This window comes from Cylas formicarius, unplaced genomic scaffold, assembly GCF_029955315.1.
Source record: "Cylas formicarius isolate icCylForm1 unplaced genomic scaffold, icCylForm1.1 PGA_scaffold_9__14_contigs__length_23061073, whole genome shotgun sequence".
NCBI classification, from domain to species: Eukaryota; Metazoa; Arthropoda; class Insecta; order Coleoptera; family Brentidae; genus Cylas; species Cylas formicarius.
The window spans coordinates 17,435,735-17,454,552 of NW_026844365.1; the positions used below are offsets into that span (position 1 = coordinate 17,435,735).

At 36.3% G+C, this 18,818-nt stretch overlaps 1 protein-coding gene across 3 annotated transcripts in view; it reads left to right on the forward strand.

Annotated features, from left to right (window-relative positions):
* The window catches only part of LOC132707383 (adenylate cyclase type 2-like), a 359,565-nt gene that overhangs the window by 39,861 nt on the left and 300,886 nt on the right, over positions 1-18,818 (forward strand). The window contains exon 1 of one of the 3 annotated variants that reach the window (XM_060679220.1): positions 5,725-5,810. The exons of the other annotated variants lie outside the window; for them this stretch is intronic. Within the exon in view, the coding sequence (XP_060535203.1) occupies positions 5,777-5,810 (34 nt within the window). The 5' untranslated portion in view covers positions 5,725-5,776. Of the gene's footprint in view, positions 1-5,724; positions 5,811-18,818 lie in introns of those variants that run through there. 3 annotated transcript variants of the gene reach the window in all.

The window sequence follows — 18,818 nt, forward strand, 5'->3', positions numbered from 1 at the left end:
ATCCCTTTCTCCATTCTCTCCAAGGTTTAAGATATGTAAAAATGCCTACCGTCAAGCTTCGGCATTTATCTTTTTTTTTCGATTTTCTACTGTTTTTTGGACATTCCTATGAAACACGATAAGTGTCCGAAATTTGAAGCTGACAACGTTTTGGCCACCTAATGGAATCTATTGGGGGTCAGGAAGTATTTTAAAGAAATAAAAAATCTCATTTGCAAAGATCCGACAAAAAAATCTTTTCTCGAAAACAGTTCATGCAACCGAAAAAATTCTTGAACGACAAGACGCACAAGATTTATATTTTTATTTTTTACAGTTTTTCGAGAATGTGCCGGGTGCGTCGCATATTCAAAAAAAAAAATGAAAAATGGGTCCCCCTAATAGTGACAAATTGGCTGTAACTAAAAGACTGTGTTTCAGAGTTTCTTTATCAGGACGATATAGCCCATATAGACAGCTAATTTAAGCTATTATCTTGATTCGGGTTTAAAGGCCGTCGTCGGTTGGAATTACTTCCTAACGTTTCGCTAGCACGAGTGGCGAGCTTCTTCAGAGGTCCTTCCATCTCCGATGTTGGACGTAGACTGACGATTTCTCCTGCGCAGGTTGTATTTATGCCGATTGGTGGTGGGCGAAGCTTGTTCCGCTTCGGTTGGTCAAGTGTATCCTGTGTTCCCCGCTGCCCAGTGCGTGTTCAGTTACTGCAGACTTCTCTGTCTGTCCTAGCCTGCAGCCTGCTTTATGCTCCTTAAGTCTCGTTCCCATCTCTTGGTAGTTCCGATGTAGACCTTGCCGCATGAACACGGAATGCGGTGGACTCCTGCAGCTGAAAGTGAGTCCCTCTTGTCCTTCGCTGACCTGATGGTCTGCTGGATCTTCTTTGTAGGCTTAAAGATTGTTTTGATGTCGTGTCTTTTCAATACTCAGATATGCGTGCGCACTTACTCGCCACTTTAGCGTTTCTGTGCCGCTGCCGGGACACCAACATCATACCACTATTCCTTAGACAGAAACGAATTCTCCAATCAGCGAAGGCAAACAGGATCTACGTCAGAACTGAGAAAGCTTTTCTCCGGGAACGAATTCACCACACTCGTCGTAGCCTTGCGAAGACGGACGAGGAACTTCTTGGCCTGCACTTGACACTGGGCAATAAGATCGAACAACAGAATTGGGACAGAATGGATGCAATCTCACATTCTAACTTAAGGAACGAACTGGACCGCACAAAGGAGCAACAGATAAGGAAGTACGAGAAGTTTGCGAAAAAACAAGCGCCCAAAACAGCAAGCCTAGGCAGTGAGCGACTCATGGTCAATATGACTGACAGAGTACTCACGGAGGTCGAGAGAACAGTGCTAACCAAAGGAGGGAACTTCGCAATCACTCCCCGTCACATTCCGATTGAAGATATCATCTCCAGCACGGAAGCAGCCATTAAGAACCTACCGGATCAAGATGCCGAAGAGATACGAATCGAGACAGCCAACATCCTCAGGAAGGCAAAACAACCCAAGTCTAACCTGACGAGAAGTGAAGGACTGGCACTGCGTAGCCTGAACACGGATGAGGGTATCATCATACTCCCAGCAGACAAAGGAAACGCAACCGTTCTTCTGAAGACCGAGGACTACGAAAGGAAGATTGAGGAACTCTTGGACCCGGGAAGCTACAAACCCCTGAAAAAGGATCCGACGCAAGCTAGACTACGTCTTACCAACCGGCTCATCAAGTCATCATCACTGTCAGAAGAAATCAAGAAGCGCATTGTGAGGATGGAGACTGTTCCACCAAGGCTCTATGGACTACCTAAGATACACAAAGTAGATGTACCGTTAAGACCAATAGTTAGCGCACCCGGATCACCAACGTATTACTTGGCTAAACACTTGGCATCGCTGCTCCAACCACACGTAGGACACGTCACCAGTTACATCAAGGACTCCACCGACTTCGTGCGCAAGATTCAAGATATCAATATTGAACAAAACGACATCCTTGTGAGCTTCGACGTCGTCTCACTGTTTACCAAAGTACCTCTGAAGAGTTGCTTGGACCTGGTGAACAGGATATTTCCTGTCGATATTTGCAAACTTTTTCAAGTCTGTCTGACCGGTAGCTATTTCGTGTGGAAGGGAAACTTCTACGAACAGGTGGGCGGAGTGGCAATGGGAAGTCCATTAAGCCCGGTTATAGCCAACTTATTTATGGAACACTTTGAGGAAAAAGCGATCGAGACCCCAGAGTACAAGCCAGCAACGTGGTTCCGGTACGTGGATGACACCTTCGTGATTTGGAAACATGGTATGGACAAGCTCAACAACTTTATGCAGCATCTCAACAGTCAGCATCCCAGCATCCAGTTTACTAAGGAGACTGAAAATGACCAACAACTTGCATTCTTAGATGTATTAGTGAGGAAGCGAGGTAACAAGCTGGGCCACACAGTGTACAGAAAACCAACCCATACGGACAGATACCTGCATGCTCTATCCAACCATCACCCAAGTCAAAAGTATGGGGTTATCAGAACCCTGACAGAACGAGCCCGAAGGATTTGCGAACCGGAGAACCTCCAGATGGAACTTGAACACCTGAAAACTGCGTTCGAGGCAAATGGCTACAGCAAGAGGGAGATCGAGAGATCAATGAACTCAAGATCATCAAGATCACGGGATACCGAACAACGACCCTCCACCTCCCACGCATATCTGCCGTATATTCCGAGTGTCACCGACAGGATTGGCAGAGTATTGAAAAGACACGACATCAAAACAATCTTTAAGCCTACAAAGAAAATCCAACGGACCATCAGGTCAGCGAAGGACAAGAGGGACTCACGTTCAGCTGCAGGAGTCTACCGCATTCCGTGTTCATGCGGAAAGGTCTACATCGGGAGTACCAAGAGATCAATGGGAACGAGACTTAAGGAGCATAAAGCAAGCTGCAGGCTAGGACATACAGAGAAGTCTGCAGTAGCTGAACACGCACTGGGCAGCGGGGAATACAGGATACACTTTGAGAGCTGTAAGTTACTAGCATCGGTCAACGGCTATCACAACAGACTAGTCAGGGAAGGCATTGAGATACAAAAACACCCACACAATTTCAACAGAAAGGAGGAGACCCTTAGACTCAACCAAATCTGGAACCCGATCCTTAGGAACGCCCGAGCAGTACCGATCGATATCCCGAGACCAACCGAAGCGGAACAAGCTTCGCCCACCACCAATCGGCATAAATACAACCTGCGCAGGAGAAATCGTCAGTCTACGTCCAACATCGGAGATGGAAGGACCTCTGAAGAAGCTCGCCACTCGTGCTAGCGAAACGTTAGGAAGTAATTACAACCGACGACGGCCTTTAAACCCGAATCAAGATAATAGCTTATCAACGGGCCGCGAAAGCCTTAACCAATTAATCAGTTAATTTAAGGTTTAAGGTATTTAAGGTTTTCACCTATTGTAGAGGGTTCCCGATATTCCGTGCTATATAAGAAATTTGTTAACTGTCCTAAATTTGCAGATATCGACTTCAAATTTAGCAGAGAAGTAAAAGTCCTTGCCCACATTTAAACAGTGGAAATTGGGTGCAATCAAATTTCACCAGTTATTTTTTTTAATTTTGAATTTTCTTTTGGTTATTTTGACTTCCAGAAAAACATGTTTTTCTCCATAACCATTCACGCAATCGCACGTAAAATTCTTAACCACCAGACGCGGAAGATGTAGTTCTAAAGCATTTATTTCAGGCATTTCTTCGATTGCATGCAGGGTTTTCCAATTATACACAAAAATGTAAAAGTCCCAGATAATTGTTCTTTCCTAGAGTAAAGTATTAGACGCAAAAAAAAGTAAAAAATATGGCTAATCGGTTTAAACAATGTCATAGATCGCGTCAAGAGCTACATTTTTGTATTTGCGGTTTTCGTCTATCACACAGGCTGCCCGAGATATTTGAAAAAATCCATATGAAAATCACTATTCTTCGGGTTCCGTCAAGACGCGATGACGTCATTGATTATTAAGGCGTACTGCATGGTTTCAGAAAAAACTCGAAAACCATTTATCGGTAAAATTCTTGGACCAGGAGATGTGGGAGATCCAGGGCTATAACCTCCATAACCATTTTTTTTTCAATTATGTACACCGTGTCCCAACGATCCACTATACGAGCTGGAAGCCCATAGGAGATACGAAAAAAAGTTTCGATCAAAAGTTTCTTGGACTCTCTTGAAGATTTAAAATATTATAATTTTGTTGATACAGGGTGTCCCAAAAGTGTCCTCCCTACATCAACGTTGTTATTTTAAATAGAACACCCTATATATTTCGACATTTTTGGAATCCTTGGTTAAAATAAAGGTCACTTTCTTAAAAAATTGTTATACAAATTGTGCATAGTTTAGGCAGAAATTGAGGTTTTGTGTTTTTTTTTTCATATTTTGATTGCCCCATATAAAATTGTGTTGTGACGCTATTGATCCAGATATTGCAACGAAAATTTAACCACAGACTAGGGAGACAATGCACTACTCAATCAGTTTGACAGATCCACCTCCGATTATATAGGGTGTCTCAAATAGGTGGGGCCTTTTTGGCGAATTTATTTAACAAAATCTCAAAATTTTCAAATGGAACACACTATGTTTTTATTCATATATCAATTCTCAGTCAAAAATAAGGTAAGTTTATAATTTATCTTATATTTAAATTTTGCTTACTTTTTGAGATACCCACCCGAGGTTTAAGATAACACCCGTATAAATTCTTGTTGAATTTAAAGCTGCCGACATTAGGTCACTTGTTGGAAATGTTAGGTATTTTTTAATTAGCAAAGACATGATGTTAGTTCTTTTAAAAATATAATACAAATACAACATAGTGCTATCAATACAATACAATACAATTCATTAATACGTGGAAATTTTGAAAAAAATCGACTCTATGCTACAAACTTTAGTTAATTATCTAACTTGATTGAAAATATCTAATAACAAAAATAAATAATTAAAGTTTATAGGCTTCTTTGAAATACAAAGCCGCAGAGCGACGCAGGTCGCCAAAGCAATCTTGTGAGTTAATCCCCTTCAAAGTTAATTTAAGTCTTTCTATTGAGGCTTTGCTAATTTGTGAATATCTTAGATTTGCTCAAGTCGTAGTATGTTTTTAACTGTTTAAAGTGGAAGAAGAATATTGTATTTTGTGGTCGATGGTAACTGACAGTCGACAGCTAGAATTGGTAAAACACAAACAAACACCACACTCACAAGAACATTGCAGTCCGGCTATTTATAAAGCTCAAAAATAACGAGCTACGCTCCACACAGAAGTTAATTCGAACGAAACGGTACTCTAGCAACAACATTTATTAAATTAATTTACGGAAAGCGGGACGCATGGCATAAAACAACATCCGTCGTCGTCCGATCACAGTTCCAATAAGTCCGCTAAAACTGGAACGGCAACAAATTTCGCCGGTGTGTAACAGAAATATCAAAAATACTTGGCACGATGCTCTGGACGGTGGCTTGAATAAATCCGTTACTGTGATTCCTTTCCGCGTGCGGATAAAACAATGCCGATATCGGTCGCGTGTTCGCGGTCAAATTATGGCGAAAACGCGAGATAGTTCTAGCGACAGTACTTCCGGAAACTTTTCCGTGTCGCGTTGCTCGTTATGTTCGTCTGATGCGCAGTTTTCTTCGTCTTCCGAAGAAGAAGATCGCATCTTGGAAGCATTCAACGAGAGGCGACGCAGCGGCTGTTCTAACCTGATGAAAATCAACGGCGAGGCTCTCGCGACGAAGCGTAAGTGGCTTTGGCGTTGGATGGTTTCGCGACCTGCGCAGTGCGATTAGCGACGATGAGGACTGCGCAGGTTGTTCGTGTAGTTTCAGATTTTTATGTGGGTTTGTATTTATTTTCATATCCAATTGAATTATAACGAAACTTACACTTTTATACAGTGGACAAATATTTATAGTGACCTTTATTTAAAATGAAAACACCGAAATATCGATGATGATTTTACACAGGACACTAAAACTAACAGGGTTTCTAAGGGAACGAATTCTGTGTTTCCAATTTTCTGCCGTTTTGTCAAGAAAGCATCTAATGTAGCTTGCGTTTGAACTCCTGTCAAAATTTGGATCGTTTTCAACAAACTTGTTCATAATTTCAGTTAAAGGGGTCAAACTTCTTTTTACAAACGTCAATGAAAGTTTTTTACTGTTCTTGGAAATCGCTACCATCAATATTATTGTTTTCTTCTTGCTCAGTTAATTCTTTGAACTCATCATGTTTCTTGAACTATTTGTTCGACGTCTTCCACATTTACCTCACCTAAAGCAAAATATCGACAGAGAGTCCCAACGTCTTCGCTCTTACTTAAATCTGGCCAAAGAATTTTCTGTTATCTCATTCCAAGAATGGTTTACGTTTTCTACAGCATTGATTCGTGATGTTTTAGTTTTTCCAAAATAATCTTAACATCTGCTTAAATGTTCGCCAATGTGTCATCAATATTAAAAACCATAGTTTCCTCGTTCAATTATTGTTTTGAATGTCGCTGTTCCACCTTTGTCACTTGCGTCGGTCTCAGTGTAATTATATTACTTTCAATTTCGTCGTTAATCCATATAGACAGTCGTTTTTCCATTGCCTCCATAATAGAGAGGGTATGATAGAGAGCTTGATGTAGTTGCAGTTGCGTATGACAATATTTTTTCTTTATTCCTAAGAATTCTTATTGTTGAAGTTGCCAAATTCAATGCAACACTAATTTGAGATTGAAGTTCATCAGAATCTAATCTTCTGCTACTTGCATTTTGGTTTTGTGATAATGACTAAAGATTAAAGATTATAATCTTACTGTACTTAGAATATGTCTCTTGTATACCACATAATTTCCCAGACGTATTTTATTTGTGTCATAAGACAGCCCCGTACTTGCACATAAATAAACAAGGAGTGTTTATGTTTAAACAATAAACAATAAACTCAACAGCACGTAGCCTCAACAGTGTCCCACTTCTTTTTCTTTGCCTGTAACACTACACCTTACCCTAAGTACATCAGGGGTAAGGTGTTGAATGCACCACAAATATATTAAAATATAAATTTAAATATTCTTCAGGTTCGAATACTTCTATCCAAAGATCAACGGTATTTTAATTTATTGGTTATTCGGAATCACGAATAATTTTTTATACAATGGTTAACAAAATTGATTGATTGGGAAAATGGACTTCTTCTTTACCTTTAATACTACACTTTACCCTAAGGACATCAGGGACAAGGTGTTGAATGAAAAATTAGATTAACGGTATTGTAATTTATTGGTAGCTTGGAACTACGAAAACTGTTTTCTACGATGGCTAGCAAAATTGACTGAATGGACAGAATGGATCACCAGATCAGAGTATAAAAGAAATTAATTTCTTCACAGGTGAGCACAATACACAAGCGTATAATTGGTTGCGTTATCTGAGTACAATGTTATCACTGGATCGTAGGAAGAAATTTTATTTCATCCAATCCTCATCAAACCATTAAACAATTTTTTAAGAAGGTTTGTCAGTGCATAGTTTTGGTTATTGACGATGGGTTTTAGCCTCAATTTTAGGAATGAAACAACAGTTAACTGCAAATCCACTGCAACCGTGCACTGACAATCGCAGCCTAAGTGGGGATGTCAATTTTGCATAATGAACAATGTAAAATATTGTGGGATGTAACCATATACCTAATACATAATTCGTAAAAAATCTTTATGAACTATCTACACCATTTACCATGATGCCTATGATCTAGAGCACTACTAGGTCTACAGCTACTACAATAAAGTTGAAATCGTTTAAAAAGTTGCCTACATCAGACAAGATTTGTAAAATATTCTTTTACTTTTTTTTATTTATCTTTAAACAACTGAGAAACGTTTGGCTATTTGTTTATAATGTAAGCATATAGGTTAGCTTAGACCATGGTAAATTTAAGTATTAGCACACAAGACCTCTATGTATCTAGTACTTATATAGTTTCTAGATGAAAACAGCCTTCAAGGCTTCCATATTATCAATTTGAAAAGTTATATCAGTTTGGAGTGGTCCAAAATTAATCTCTGGACAAAAATTTATCGACAAAAAATTTTTTTTTAAGAGATTTTTTTCGATAAAGTAACTTTAACCATTACACCTGTTTAAAAAAATGGAAACATGTGAACTTTTAAAAATATTCCGGTATGTATATGGTTTCAACTTTGTGCAAAGCCTGTACTGGCTTGACATTTTCGTTTCTTCCTTTTTAACCTGCATTTATCTTCAGGATTATTGTTCTTGCACTGCAATAGTTTTGTAGCTCTGCAGTTTCTACATCACTGTTACATTTTGCTAATTTAAATGGCATCCTCCATATGTTTTAATTTCAGATTCTACTGAAATAAAGCGATAGTTTTTTCAGCTTGTTATTTGCCTTAGTTTTTAAATAAGGAAGAACTATAAGTATTCTTGTAGAGTTGGTAACATTACATGCTTCAAAATAATTTAGACAGATACTTCTACTGTAGACCACTCGATATAAATGCGTTTTTGACATTGGCCATAAAATAAATTATCAGAATTTGTTTATTCCATAATTTATGCACAAAAGAAACACACTTCAAATTTGTTATGCAGAAAATAGGGAAACCTTTGCCGATCTTTAAATATTCCCAACCCGCTTCCTTAATATGTCGTTCCAACACAGCGGTGCTTTACCCGGCTACGAAAATGTTATTTGCACAGTCGAAGCGGTTAATCTATTCAATTTAATTATCATGATACTGAAGCCGGAGCTACCTCGGCTACGCAAATCTGCATAAAAGAATATCTTCGCATATCTAAATGTGTGTAGGGTAAGGTGTAGTATTCAGACATCCTAACTTGGCCAATACGTACATGGAAAAGTACTAAAACATTAAAATTACTTTACGTTTCCGAACTGTCAAAAAAGGGATGATATACATTTTTGATTTCTATGTAGATATAAAACAAAATTAACTTTGGTTTTTCTGTAGAATCTCTCTCTCTCTCTCTCTCTCTCTCTCTCTCTCTCTCTCTCTCTCTCTCTCTCTCTCTCTCTCTCACTCTCTCTCTCTCTCTCTCTCCCTCTCACTCTCCTTCTCTCCCTCCCACTCCTCTCTCCCTCCCTCCCTCCCCCCCCCCTCTCTCTATCTCTCTCTCTCCATCCATTTCTGTCCCTCCATCTCTCTCCTTCTCTCCCCCCCCCCCTCTCTCGTTCAAATTTATGATCCAATTTTAATCCAAATCAATTCAAATTCAAATAAAACATCAAAAACTAAATTTGTCGGCATTAAAAAAAAATAGCTATTGCGAATTCACTTTTCAAACTTTGATCAGTTACCGCATGAAAACAGTTTAACTTACAAGACCTACTTTTTTTTACCCTGCATCCAATTATGATAAACTCAACACCCATGAACTCCTGCAAAAGTTGTTTTGAATTGTTTAGCGAGTTGAAAAATCAAGAATATACAAGATGATGCATTTAAAATGACAAAGTTGTGGTTATTTCCGACATTCAATTGCTTTTATGCTACAAATGGTCACAATATTTAATCCTAACGACTTACCAAATTGCATGTTTTTATCTTCATCTTTTGAAATGCTCTTGTGGACGGTAGTTTCGTTGCCACACGGTATGTTCTGAAAATTTTGAATTTAAAGAACATGGCTATTTTTTATTTTTATTTTGTCCCAGTTAACATCGTATTATTTATATTCTATTCTATTACAACAAATACGAATAAAATACAAAAAAAGTCAACTTAAAAAGTTTCTCTAACAGATTTACACCAGCTGCCAGACATTTTTGACATTCAAGCAAAGGTATATGAGGCACCATGCAGATTTGTTTTAAAAAATGAGGAAAATTTCAAAAAATAAATATGCGATTTGCCTCCCTACTAATCTATAATAAATTTTTAAAAAGGAGAATATGCAAAGTATGCGAAAAATATCGAAAGCTGAATTAAGTTGAACAGTTCATTTATTGTTTCCTATTTTTTATTCTGGAGTGTGATTTTCTTATAATGACGATAATAATGATAATATCTTATGTGAAAGAAAATTATAGAAGTAAATTTAAAAAAAATGGGTAGTGTCCAAATAGTGTGTCAAATTAATGTATCTATATAATTTAAAATATACAGGGTAATTCATCTGTATATTGTGGGTTTAACTATATACTCACTGTTATACTTAAGTTGTTATGTTACTGAATATTTTCGGATTTATGGCCGTTTTTTCATAAAAAATAGCGTGTGTTTAATGCCCTATATTTTTGTCGCCGCTTCTGACAGCTGCAATTTTATTATGCCAACGATTTTTTTAAAGTGTACAGTCATTTATCCTATACATGTCGTGAAGTTAGTTCTAATCGTTTATATAGGGTGAGTCAAAATGAAAAATATTAATATTTCTAAAAAATTCAAATGGAACATCCTCCATTTTATACTTGCTAATGTTCGATCAATTTCCTATACTTAAACTTAAAATTTTTTGAGGTATATCCATTGCTACAAATAAAATACCGCAAATTTTCAAACCGTGCTAAAATATCGCAAAAGATTGAGAACAAAATAAATATTACTGAACGTGAAAATTCTATAAAAGTTTAAATCCGAGATTTAAACAAAAATATGAATTGCGCAACTTTGAAAAAATATTTATAATTATGGTAGCCTTTCGCTGATTTGAATGATGAATTTGGTGGTAAATCTGACAACACTGCTGTTAGTACTTTTAAGTTCTGCATGTTCAAAAACTTCTAGGTATTGATTTTTTTTGTTTCAGCTTAGGCAGTTTTGGAGATATTTAAGCGTTCCGATATTGTTTACTAACTTGGTATAAATTTATATTTATAATTTTCTATTTCTAGAATCTAGCACAGTATTGTGAAAACCGTATCGCTCTATCTCTGTACACTATACTCGTTCAACGAATGTGGTTTTATGTTTTGGCGTAACTAGGTAAGAAGTCCATAAATCATCATTTTATCATAAATATATTTAAACAACTGTAAATCTCATAGGAAATTTCATAACAGAAGTTAACCAAACCGGGCCACATTTTACCGACCTCGTGGCGTTCAAAATTTACACTAACCGTTTGGTTTAAGCGTATCTATATTCTCCGATTAACTCCGATGTTTTCGATAACGCGTTCATTTAAAAATCATCGCTCGGTTTCATCGCGGCAATTTATTATTGCAAGTTTACAATTCTCTCACGCATTGTGCGCAAAGTTTACACTGGCCATCATCGGAAATTCGCATCGCTCTAAATAAATTGGTCAGCGGATCAGATAATCAAATAACGCTTATTTACCTACGGCCGAGTATTTTACAAAAGACTGCGTGACGTCGCGGCCGTGATTGCCATAATTCCGATCGTTTTGTCTATAAATCGAGCCGAATTCAGATAACTTTTCTAGGTAGGTATGTGATTATTTATTTATCTGTCAAACATTCGATGTCACTTGGGCATGGAGAAAGTACATATGGCCAAGAAGAAGAGAATGGGCAAAATATTATCACACAATAACGCGTTTTACCACAAACCGAAACTCAATTTTACGTAATCTTCAGGAGAAGATTAAAACTGGAGTTTTACTTGGGGTTTTAATCTTCTCCTCTTCTCCAGTCAAGAGTTTGATACCAAAATATTATGAATACGTTGAAAGTTTCAATTTTATTCAGATTTTTTTATTAATTGAAAAGGTTTTTAAAGTATAATTATAAATAATATAAAAATAGAAAACCGTACTTCTAGAAGATGTAATAATCGCCCTAAAGGAAAATTTGTATGCATGATGGGGTCGAAGTGAATTTCTTTAGTCACCCTTCTCAATATGGTCATACTTGAAGGATTTGGCATATGCTGAAGAAGTTAATCCCACGCAGAAGTTGTGGCAGATAATACAAGGGGTCGCGAATACCCTTAGAAACAATATAAAATATTTTTGTATTGAGCCAGATGGTGAGTCGAAGTTTCTTTTATTACATCAGCAAAAGATAAGGTTTTTTAGGATAAGAACTACTCGAATCTTATAAAGATGGAAGTTGGATGAGAAGTTCTGCTCGTTTGGCAACTGAGTACACCATAATTGATGGTGTTGCGTGCTTTTAAAGAAAAAAATATAAGGCTTAAGTTTGATTATATTTGTTATTTGTATGCAAAACTCAATTACTAAAGAAAGCTCATAGCAATATTTAAATCTAATACAAATAAAAACTTCAATTAGTATTTAGAATACTTGTGTCTCAAAAACGTAGCAATTTCTAAGATATAATTTTGTACTTTGAAGTCACTTGCACGATGTGTAAAAAAATTAAATGTTATATAATTTTTTATGCAAAAATGTCTTTAAATAATTTGTTTCGTTTGTGTTCCACAGTAAATAATGGTAATTTACTGGTGAACATTGGATTACTGTGATATATTATAATTGGATACCCAATTCGATTATCGCTGTTACGTTGCTGTAGTTTCCTCAGTATTTCGCCTGCTTCCTCTCGTATACTAAAAATTACAAATTACAATTGCAAATTGTTAATTGAATTCGCCAAAACGGGACCACATATTTGGGACAGCTTGTATAAGCTGAGGCCCATGTGTCAAACTGATTGAATAGTGGATCATCTCCTTGGTCTGTGGTTAAATTTTTGGTTGCAATACCTTGATCAATAGCGTAACAACACAATTTTATTTGGGACAATCAAAATATGAAAAAAAAAACACATAACCTCAGTTTCTGCCTAAACTATGCAAAGTTCGAATAAGAATTTCTTATTTCTTTATTTTGACCAAGGATTCCAAAAATGCCGAAATATACAGGATGTTCCATTTAAAATAACAGAGACCGACACTTTTGGGACACTCTGTATCAACAAAATTGTAATATTTTAAATCTTGAGGAGAATCCAATAAACTTATGTATTAAACTTGTTTTTTTTTATTTGGCACACGGTGTACAAATTTTCGGCACGATCCTTATCCAATATCTAACATCTAACTGGCCATTCGCCGTGAATCACCCCGTATATTTATTTAACGTTCGACAGGAGAATGGGATACTTCTGAATTTTAAAATGTAATTTATGTAGAGGCAATTTATTCGTTCCGAGCGACGCGACGGCTTGAATTTCCTACGAATATCCGAAACAGATCGGCGAATACACGCGAAAAGGGTACGCGCAATTTGTCGTGAATATTTGATATAGGTATTATAAGATACGGTAAAATCGCGTTCCCATAATCTTACCGCGAATTCGGAATGGAAGCGCGGAGTGATAGCGTGAATTTTCCGATACGCGTTTACGAAATATGGAAAGGTAGTCAATAGAGAGGTTGTTTTTTCACAAGAAAGATATTCCCGTACAGCAATACTAATTCCCAGGCTCTTATTTGCGAAGAGTTTCGTAAGTACAAGATTTTGGAGCTGGGGTAGTAATGTATAGGTAAAGACCAACCAAATACTCGGGCCTTGATTAAAATCTCTAAAATACTTTATAGTTCATGCATATACAGTGTTTCCCACTTAAGACTGTACACCCTTGTAAAATATTTGTTTATGGTTCGATTTTGATTTTTATTTGTTGGATATATCTCTGAAAAATACACTAAAACCTTGTTTCGCTTATTGTTCCAACTTAAAGATATGGCAAACTGACATTATTTAACAAAAGAGAGGGTAGACAGAAGTTCTATTAGGGATCTAAAAAAAATAAATAAATTGGCAATGAGTTCTTATTCAGGAGTAGAACTCAACTATATCAATTTTTACAATAGTTTCAAATATCGTTTGTGTTTGATTTTGATAATTTTTTTTGTTGGATAGGTCTCTCAAAGACAAGTTCGTTTCAGCTTTAACGTTTGCTTGAAATTATTACTAAAATTTTGGAGGGTTTGGCTCTATTCATCCATTTCCAACAACAGCTCATCAATTTTTTACAACCATTTTCAACAAAAAATGGACCTATTCCTTGGTCTCCTAGATCACCTCATAACCTCATTTGATTTCTAGTTGTGTGGTTAGTTAAAGGACGAAATTTATAAGGAAAATTACCATCACGTTGACGTTTTAAAGGCTGTACCAAGAGAAAAAATAACCAGGTTGATGGTAGAACAATACCAAATAGAATAGAAAAACGTGCTCAAAAATGTATTGAAGTACCAGGTGCGGTTTTTGAAAACCTCTTAAAATAACTAATAACTAATAAATCGGTTATTTTCAATTTTATATCAATATTACATATGATCTTTTTTGTTCTCTTGGTGATTTACGAACGTTAAAGAAAAAAATATACAGCGCGTTCCATTTTCACGATTGTAATCAGTGGAAAAAATGCTTCTAGTTTGCTAATTTAACCGACTTTGTATCTCTACTTATAAAAATGTGACTAATGACGAACACTTCATTGAGATGAGTCTGTATATTGAAGCAAATCTGGAAATTACACTGTGAATTCCTATTATCAAAAGTATACTCTCAAAGTTATGCGGCCATTAAAATGAGTGCTAATAATCGAACATCTAATTCTAGTTTATTTTTTAAACTTTGAGGCAATGCTGTTTCTGGAGTTGGTCAACCCACGCTACAGCTGGCTCATTACTTTTCTTTTATTTTTGTTTAATCTATGCCAACTGGAAAATACACAAAAAATTATGAAAAAAAAATGTCGTTTCTTTATAACAGTCGATGCCGGTTGTGGTTATGTGCCTTTCAGGATATTTTCGTCAAAGTTGACATTGATGTCTGATGACTATAATATATGTATACCATATTTTCGCGATAGATAGGTCAAAGCATTAAATATAAACCATTTCCTGATTTTAGTTTTCAAGTGTAAAAAAAACACAGTTTTCCAAAGATTTGTTTTTACGCCAAAAATCGGAAAAGTTATTTATCTTAAAAACCACTCCAAATTTCGTATGCTATGTTATAAAATAAATACTTAACATCAAACAAATAATTATAATTTTTAAAAATATATTCATAGCATTCCATGGAAAAAAAAAAGTTGTGTAATTATGCTTAACCTTTCTTTTTGCACATGTTGCATACATACATACGTTTACACCTACTTGAATAAGGAATAAGGTATTACGTAAGTAGATACACTTATGTATTTTGATATATATATATATATATATATATATATATATATATATATATATATATATATATATATATATATATATATATATATATATATATATATATATATATATATATATATATATATATATATATATATATATATATATATATATATATATATATATATATATATATATATATATATATATATATATATATATATATATATATATATATATATATATATATATATATATATATATATATATATATATATATATATATATTCTCACGTATTGATTCACGGATGGAAAAATATGATGACACTATATTCCGGGATATCATCCGTTCGCTCGTTGAACTCCGACTGGAATCCTGCATCCGACTGGAATCCTGCAAATCTTGCATCCGACTGGAATCCTGCAGACGTTTCGCCAAAATCTCACTTGGCATCTTCAATGCTCGCGCTCCGAAAACACTTCGAACACTGGGAGGTTATCGGCGGTGCGTGCGGTATTTATACTCTGCGCCGGAGATGGTAACGGTGCTGCTTGTGCGTGGGGGGAGGTGGCTCCGCCCCCTGAATTGTCGCGTTGTTAATTTCGCCCGATCGTAGTTGCGATGTCCCCGTTGGCTGCTGCGCATCGCTCTGCTGTTTGATTATCGTTCTCCACGTGTTGGATAAATGCAGAGCGTCGTCTCTCGTATTGAGGTGTCCGGACTTTTCTATTTCGATGGCCTCTCGTATAATCCTAGTCCTAAAATCAGGAATATTAGCTATTTGTTTGCAAGTGCCGAAATCAATTTTATGCCCTGTCTGATGTTGGTGCTGAAACAAAGCAGATGTTGTTTGTTTGTTTCTTATGGCTAAACGATGTTCTTCGAGCCTGGCTGAAATCCTTCTGTTGGTCTGTCCCACATACGTCAGGCTGCACGATCCGCATGCTACACTGTATACTCCTTGGTTTTCCAGAGTAATTTTTTTGTTTTCAGATTCAGATGATCTAGGAATTTCAAAAGCTCCTCCTTGCCAAAAGGCCATACAACAAATACGTCATCAACGTATCTTGTCCATAGTTTTGACTTCAGATTTGCCTTCTCTATTGCTTTCTTTTCGAAGTAAATCATGAAGAGGTTGGCAATCACAGGTGAGAGAGATGATCCCATTGCTGCTCCATCTATTTGTCGGTAAATTTTCCCGTTGTGCATAAAGTAAGCGTTTTTCAGGCAATGTCTTGACAGATCCATTATGTATGGCGGAAGATCTTCGTTTTCTTCTATAAGCAAGAGTGCCTCTTCTACTGGAATACTCGGGTAGAGGGATTTGACATCGAAACTTGCCATAATGTCGCCCTTGTCCATCCTGAGAGAACCTAAAATCTGAGTGAAATGTTCTGAGTTTTTAACATAGGAATCTGCCTTTTCCACTATAGGCTGAAGTGCACTGGCCAGATGTTTTTCCAGCTTGCATAATGGTGAGTTAAAGGCGCTTACGATTGGACGCAGGGGAACCCCGTCCTTATGGATCTTTGGGAGCCCGTAGAATTTTGGGCAACGACTCGATTTTTCCCTCGGAATAAGTTTCTTCTTTGTATCCTCGTTTATTGATGAATCGAGAATTTTGGACTTAGTTGTTTTTTCCAAATATGTCGTGGGATCTCTGGTGACTAGTTTGTATATTGGGTCGTTCAAAATATCCTCCAATTTTGCATTATAATCCGACGTATTCATGGCGACAGTGGCATTTCCTTTGTCTGCTGGCATTATTAGAATGTTTTCGTTTTTGTTTAGATTCCTTAAGGCTTGCATTTCTTCTCTGCTTAAGTTTGGTTGCGGTGGTTTTGACTGTCTTAAGACTCTGGCGACATCTTGCCTAATTAACTCCGCATCTTGTTCGTCTATGGTGGAGAGACTTGCTTCGACGTTGGAAACGATCTCTTCGACGGGTACTCTTTTTGGAGCTATTGCGTAGTTAAATCCTTTATTCAGTACGCTGACTTCTGTATCGGAAAGATGGTATGCTGAAATATTTTGAACTGTACTGCTTCGGTTTGTATTTGGCACTTGTCCTGATTTTTTGGAATTTGACTGAAGGATTTCTAATTTCTTCCACAGTTTTTTTGACGTGATGTCCTTGTCTTTCTCAGTGCGCCATGATGTTAATAATTCTATGCGGTCCCACAGCAACTGATGGATCTTGTTGCTCAGTTTCAGGTGGAGTCTGAAAAGTTGTAGCTCAGTTTCACTAATTTCGTACCGGGTCCGCCTGATCTGGTCTTGGAGTAGGGCCTTGCTAGTTTTGTCCAGGATAGCTTGCGTCTTTCTGGTGCGTGTGTTATAAGACAACCTTGTAAATGTTGGCAGCAAGTTCTGGTTGCGGCAGCTTTTAAGAAAATTCAAATTGCACTGCGAAATAACCCTCCTTTGTCTTAGTTTTTCATAACACTTGGTGGCTGTAAAGGTCTCCTTCCCGTAAAGGTGTATGATATTCTCACGTATTGATTCACGGATGGAAAAAAAAAAAATATATATATATATATATATATATATATATATATATATATATATATATCTATATATATATATATATATATATATATATATATATATATATATATATATATATATATATATATATATATATATATATATATATATATATATATAGAGACTTGCTTCGACGTTGGAAACGATCTCTTCGACGGGTACTCTTTTTGGAGCTATTGCGTAGTTAAATCCTTTATTCAGTACGCTGACTTCTGTATCGGAAAGATGGTATGCTGAAATATTTTGAACTGTACTGCTTCGGTTTGTATTTGGCACTTGTCCTGATTTTTTGGAATTTGACTGAAGGATTTCTAATTTCTTCCACAGTTTTTTTGACGTGATGTCCTTGTCTTTCTCAGTGCGCCATGATGTTAATAATTCTATGCGGTCCCACAGCAACTGATGGATCTTGTTGCTCAGTTTCAGGTGGAGTCTGAAAAGTTGTAGCTCAGTTTCACTAATTTCGTACCGGGTCCGCCTGATCTGGTCTTGGAGTAGGGCCTTGCTAGTTTTGTCCAGGATAGCTTGCGTCTTTCTGGTGCGTGTGTTATAAGACAACCTTGTAAATGTTGGCAGCAAGTTCTGGTTGCGGCAGCTTTTAAGAAAATTCAAATTGCACTGCGAAATAACCCTCCTTTGTCTTAGTTTTTCATAACACTTGGTGGCTGTAAAGGTCTCCTTCCCGTAAAGGTGTATGATATTCTCACGTATTGATTCACGGATGGAAAAAAAATATATATATATATATATATATATATATATATATATATATATATATATATATCTATATATATATATATATATATATATATATATATATATATATATATATATATATATATATATATATATATATATATATATATATATATATATATATATATATATATATATATATATATATATATATATATATATATATATATGACACTATATTCCGGTATATCATCCGTTCGCTCGTTGAACTCCGACTGGAATCCTGCAAATCTTGCATCCGACTGGAATCCTGCAGACGTTTCGCCAAAATCTCACTTGGCATCTTCAATGCTTCGAACACTGGGTTCGAAGTGTTTTCGAAGTGTTTTAAACAAACAAATATATCCTGCAACTA